At 42.7% G+C, this 6199-nt stretch overlaps 1 protein-coding gene across 2 annotated transcripts in view; it reads right to left on the reverse strand.

The window, feature by feature from the left end:
• Window positions 1–4850, reverse strand: part of casq1b (calsequestrin 1b) — a 29905-nt gene extending 25055 nt beyond the window's left edge. Inside the window, exon 1 of one of the 2 annotated variants that reach the window (XM_039823351.1) lies at window positions 4431–4850. In XM_039823351.1, the coding sequence (XP_039679285.1) occupies window positions 4431–4667 (237 nt within the window). In that variant the 5' untranslated portion in view covers window positions 4668–4850. The remainder of the gene's footprint in view (window positions 1–4430) is intronic. The other variant, XM_039823352.1, reaches the window with a different exon arrangement.
• Between the last annotated feature and the right edge of the window lie 1349 nt (window positions 4851–6199).

Raw genomic sequence — 6199 nt, forward strand, 5'->3', positions numbered from 1 at the left:
GGCACCCTGTCCCCTCTCCCCTTTCTACCTGCCTGCGCACTGTGACAGTGTTGCCAACTTAGCGACTTTGTCGCTAGATTTAGCGACTTTTCAGACCCCCTTAGCGACTTTTTTTCTTTACAAAAGCGACTAGCGACAAATCCGACTTTTCTGTAGAAAAGATCAGTGTGCAGCTCATCTAAATATTCATGAGCATACCATATAAGGGAGAAAACCTCTCATTCATTCCAGGGCTATTTCACAGGGTTGCATTAGGGAGCATAGAACAGCACCTGGGCCATTTTCAGCCCAACCAATGTGAAATACCCTATATAATCATTCTATCATCCCTTTAACACATTCCCATACAAAGCCAAAACATATGAACTATTAATTTTGTCCTCCTTGCAAAGCGGTTTTATCATTCACCCCACGGCTCATTTAACAAATGCAGGTTTTGCGACAGATGGACGTCTTTCATTGAGTATTACACAATCAAACTACAGCATTTTAATTAAACATTAAAATGTATTGCAAGTTTACACTTGCCATAGCCTAACACAGCTGTGAGGATACACTGGATTGATTTTCACAGACTAAGAAAACTACCAGCTGGGGTCTAAGGTGACGTGTTGGACATATTTTGGGAGTGACAGGTTGACTCCTCCATCACATAACCTATTTTTCAGTGGAAAATGCTGAGTTTATTGGTGACGTGTCTCACAGTGTCGCTGCAGTGGGAGGTCTTGCTACCTGTCCTAGCTGTCAGGATTTCTGTCGCGTCAGCAATTTAAACTTCTCATCGCTCAAACAAGTTCACTGTATGTCAATATAAGCATTTGTACGAGCTTTGCAACAACCCCGCAGCTTGCAGTACACTGAATAACCTACCAGAATTCACACAATAGTAGCATGCTGTAGCATGTTGCTGAGATCACATTATCTCCATAAAGTCAATTTTTAGCTTGAAAGCAATGCAGTTTAAATTTGTGTGACTAGTCTGGAGCCTAACAGGTTTGTCCACCCACAATGGACTAAGAAATCTTTTAAAAGGATTTAATTTGATGGCAACAATCTGCCATTTGCTCAATTCTTTAATGCATCATGTACATTTACTCCTAAATCTAGTGAGTGTTTTTCATCTGAAGGACATTAAACGTGATGATCCTGTGATACTTATATCATATAATACAATCTGCTCGTGGCAGTGCCTGCAGGATTATTCTCTAGACTAATTTGCTAAATTTAACTTATTCTATTTATATTCACATTAAAGAGGAATCTGTGGTTTCAAAAATGAAGACGGGCCGTTTCCTGTGTCGCCTGACAGTATGAGTGATAACCCGAAGAAACAGCTGCAGGGAGAATAAACCTCAAAGTGTCAGCATGTCATGAGTCACACAAATGGAAAACAAACATTGATTTTGCTCATATTAAGATACATACATGCATATACATGTTTATGAATAATGTAAATGCAGGGTATGCCATCTCAAAGTACATCCTGTTATACAGCTATGGTCCAAGCTTCAAACAGGCAGATACGATTTTATTCCTTGTGCTCTGCACTTTAATAATTAATAATTCCTGATTCATAGGTGGTAATGACCAGCTATTTAAAGAATCTCCTTTGAGCCCTTTTAGTGCTCTTTCCTGATTGGCTGTTTGGTCACAACTGGCAAAAAGTCAGTAACAGTTCAACAGGGACCTGCTCCAGTAAGCATCTCTTTCTCAAGCCAAGAAGCACAACTTGGCAGCACCGACAGGAAATTGATCAGATCCAATGACTTAGGTGTGTAAATGATGGTTTAGGACTTCGGCCTGCACCCAGAGGGGTGTGTAGTAATACCAAACCGAACAGTGCATGTTGCCTGAGAGAGCTGAGGGAGTAGAAGTCGCTGTGAGATATGGCCCTGAGCTCTCTGTCCATCCCAGGAGGGCTTTTAGCCTCTTGCTAAGCATGCAGAGCTGTCCCAGGCTATTTACAGAGGTAACTTATGCAGGCTAGTGTAAGGTACACTGAGCCTCTGTAAGAAGACACTGCTGCTCTGACAGGCAGAGGTTTGCTGTGGTGAATACATAGGCTGACAGTGGGGCCCAGGTGCATCGACTGTGGGCCGGCTGCTAAAGAGCCCGTTGGATTTATTTATCATATCAGTAAGAGTTTCCAGAACATGCATGCTCTTTTTTCTACTGCCAACTGATAAGCAGCACCACTGGAACAATTTAAGAGTAAGTGCCTGGCTCAAAGGCACCTCGGTAATGGCTCTTGAAGGACAAAATACTTAGTTTTTACTTTCCCCAGTGTGATTTGCAGACTACAAGCCTCTTCTCTATTTACTAATACAGACTGTGGTTGACTGCTAAACTGAGCTGACAGAATTTGCATTGTAACACTAAGGAAGTACAACCTATCAAAGATTGTCCTGGTCTTTTGATCATTATAGATGTGTAACAAGGTATGATGAATGATGTGACAAATTGCTACGGTATAGTACAGTACAGTATAGTATAATAGCTTGATGAGTGAGGGGCCATTGTGTGACATAAGTAGAGTTGGGTATCGTTTGGTTTTTTTTCGATTCCGGTGCTAAATCGATACTTTTAAAACGGTGCCGGTGCCAAAACGGTGCCTGAACCGGTGCCTGAACCGGTGCCTGAACCGGTGCCTGAACCGGTGCCTGAACCGGTACTTTTCAAAGGTTAAAAAAAAAATAAGAAGAAAAAAAATAAGGGTAGTAAACAACAGTCAGTGACTTTTTTATTGCTAAGGCCATGGTCAAAATTAAAGATTTAATAATAATGTAATAACTATAACAATAACAATAACTTATTTCACCAGTAAATTGCTGTTGAACCCCAGATGGGAAAAGGGTATTTTACAATTACTGTGAATGCACCACGAGGCTACCTGTTTTAAGTGAATGCACCGTCTGTGTTGTTTAATTCCGACAACGGCAGCTGCAAGTGAACGCACCGTCTGTGTTGTTTAATTCCGACAACAGCAGCTGCAAGTGAGCGCACCGTCTGTGTTGTTTAATTCCGACCATATAAACATACTGTATATCTATGAATTGCGACAACGGCAACTGCTGCTGCGCTGCAGAGCAGACTGTTACATCCCGCTGTTGAAGTCCTCCACAGTGAAATACAGTCACACTTTACACTGTTTAACGTTAGCTGTCAGCATTTTACCGGTGTTTAATCCAGCTGCTAGCTAAAGGTAGGCTAACGTTACATGCTGTCAGGTGTAGTGAAAAGTCAAGCACCGAAATGAGGCACCGAAACTTTCGTTCTTATTCGGTCTCGTTACTACCGTTTACGTCGGCACCGGTTCCCTATTGGAACCGAGTTTCGGTACCCAACCCTAGACATAAGCCTTGATTAAATTGTATTAATAAAGTAAACTTTGAGCAATTGCATTTAAATATGGAGTTAGAAGATATATTTTACTATTTTAAAGTAAGTAGCCAATCACAGAAATACATGCGTGGTGCTAAGCTTGGCTTGGTCTGAGCCTAGTGTTAGACGCTGCTGGGATGCCATTGAAGTGAATGATTTGCTCAATAGACATCATTTGAATTTCGGTTTGACTTTCTGTCTGATCTAATAATTAAACAGGAAACCATAATGCTCCCAAATAGGGTATTAAAATGATGTGGACTGGACACTAAAGTAGCTGTAGACCTTTTCAATGGAATTCGCTTGCTAGGCAACAGCCTGGCCCCTTGTTAACTTCCTGTCAGTTGATGTCATTCACATACATTGCAGCAGGAAACCAACTTGGGGCCATTTAGAATGTTTACGTTTACAACTGTGAAATGGCCTATATGAACTGGGCTAACTTGACTAGCATGATGTTGCTAATGGCAGTTGCATTACACTAGATCATACAAAGTCTCGTCCAATCACATCTAAAGGCAAAAAGTGCATGTAGCTATTCCGAATGGCCGAAAGGACGAGTTGTGATTTCTCCCCTCAAAGAGAAAAAATAAATAAAAATCAAATACTGGACAGGTTGTATTTTTTAGGTCGATTGGGTCGAGACAATCTGACCCAATCACAACTTAATTGACAATCAGACAGCAAGTGAATATGTGTTCACCTATCACTTGACATATACTTCCGGGTGTATAGTTCCCTATCAGTACTTCCCTCCATCCTGTTTCTTCAGCTCTGCCTCTATCCAGTCATATGTGGCAGGCTGCCACACCTGAAGGTTCCATGAATCGCTCAACTGGATCTCACCCGCTCTTCCTCCACACCTGTCAACAGCCGTAAACCCACTTATCTGAAACTCTAAGTGCAAAAGTCATGACTGTGTCCAGGAATCCTCAACTGGAGCCAAATTCTCCATGTGAAATCCTTCCCTTCATCCCCTCTTCCCACCATGACCCTTCCCCCACATGGGCCACAAATCCATCCCCTGTCATGCTTTGGCGGAGACCCACCTCCAAAGCCAGCTCCTCTATCTGTAACTGCTTCATGGCAATGCGGTTCCCATCCACGTTTCTGTGGTAGTAGATCACCATCACGTCATACTTCTTCATGATGGACTTGTAGTTCTTGGCGCTGAGGTCATGGACGCGGTCTTTGCCATCATACTCGGGGATCTCTAAGCCCTTCTCCCCCCAGGAAAGGGTCCCCAAGGATAGGAAGACCCCCAAAAACACCCAGCCCCACTTCATGGCTGTAGTCACCTGGTGGCCGCAAGAACGCCTCTTCTCAGAGCCTTAAGTAAAAGGGGAAAAATACACTTAAGAGGTTTAACGTTGTCCCTAACGCAAGTTGGTGTCAAGCAGGGAGAGTTAGGAACAAAGTCGACTTCCTTTCCCCACCGGCAAGAGAAGAGCAGGTCCGACAGTGGCACCCCCCCTTTAAAAAAGAACTACACGTGGTTTTGCTGACGCCACTGGCTGGAAAAAAGGGGAGGGGCCCTTTTTGGGGACGCAAATTGGTATGTAAGCAGGCGAGACACTGATCCCACTCGTCCAAGAGCCGGACAGTCAGAGGGGCTGCCAAAAAAGAAGGACATACAGTGAGAGGGGTTGGGAGGGGACTCCTGAGCAGTGTACAGAAAAATAGCATGGGTCGTAACATGGGAGGAGCCGTGCTTAGGTCATACGGCCACCTGTTTGAAGCCGTGGCTATGAAAGGGACAGCGGTTGTGTTGGGAGTTTGGACAGATACCAGCTCAGTGTCTTAGAGGACTGAAGGTATGGATGGATGTATGATGAGAGCTTGAGGAAAGAAGAGCTCCAAGATGCCATTACCATATTAAGTTTTGCAGAGGAGCCGGACTCTCGCTAAAAATAAGGCCTCTGCGGGACAACACTGAGGACAAGATGGTATCCGTGCATAGGGTCAGAGGGTAGATGTGCTCTGTAGGCACAGATGACGACAAATTACTTCATTGTATATAATATTTCTACTTGATTGTATTTTTATATACACTCTCATTGCAATTACTATATCAATATGTATAAATAAAACTTTAACAAAACAAAAAAAAACACAGTTAAGGTTAAAGGTGCCCTGTGGAGTTTTCTTGTAAACAGTGTGGATACTGTAGTGTCAAGCAATCATACTAGTGTTCAACGTCACCTAGCGGAAGCATGTTGTAGTGGTGCGGCAAAAAGAGTGTCTGTCTTATATATACAGTATGCAAGTATAACTTTATAATAATAAAATAAAACCATCAATTGTGTGCAGTTTTTAATATCTGTCTGTTTAGATGTTTTACCCTTATTTGGTTTACACTCAAGAATTAAATCAAATGTTACAAAAAGAAGATTGCATGTGATATATTCCGGTATTATAAGGGTTTTAGAGGCATTCTTGTATACAGCACAACTCAATCGGGGTTTTAACCGCAGTTTACAGCCTCTTGCCTGTTTACGGCTTATGGTCAGCTCTGTGCCTTGCTATGGTTGCTGTAAACAAACTAACCAGCCGACAGTTTGCAAGGCTGCAGACCCGATAAGAAGGAGAAACACAGCCACTTTTAAACATTATCAAAGACTGGATATCAACAGGTCTTTGGATATGCCCACACATCGCTACGTCGACCTTTTCAAGAAGCTGGTTGAAGGAATGAAAGAGGGACGCTGTGTTTGCACGGTCCAACAACTCCACCACTGCTGGTAAACTTTGAAAAAATCGTATTTTGCATGGCTACATGTAAACGGGAATATTAGTGGAATATTCACTTTCATTAGCC

The sequence above is a fragment of the Perca fluviatilis genome, chromosome 14, assembly GCF_010015445.1.
Source record: "Perca fluviatilis chromosome 14, GENO_Pfluv_1.0, whole genome shotgun sequence".
Lineage (NCBI taxonomy): Eukaryota > Metazoa > Chordata > Actinopteri > Perciformes > Percidae > Perca > Perca fluviatilis.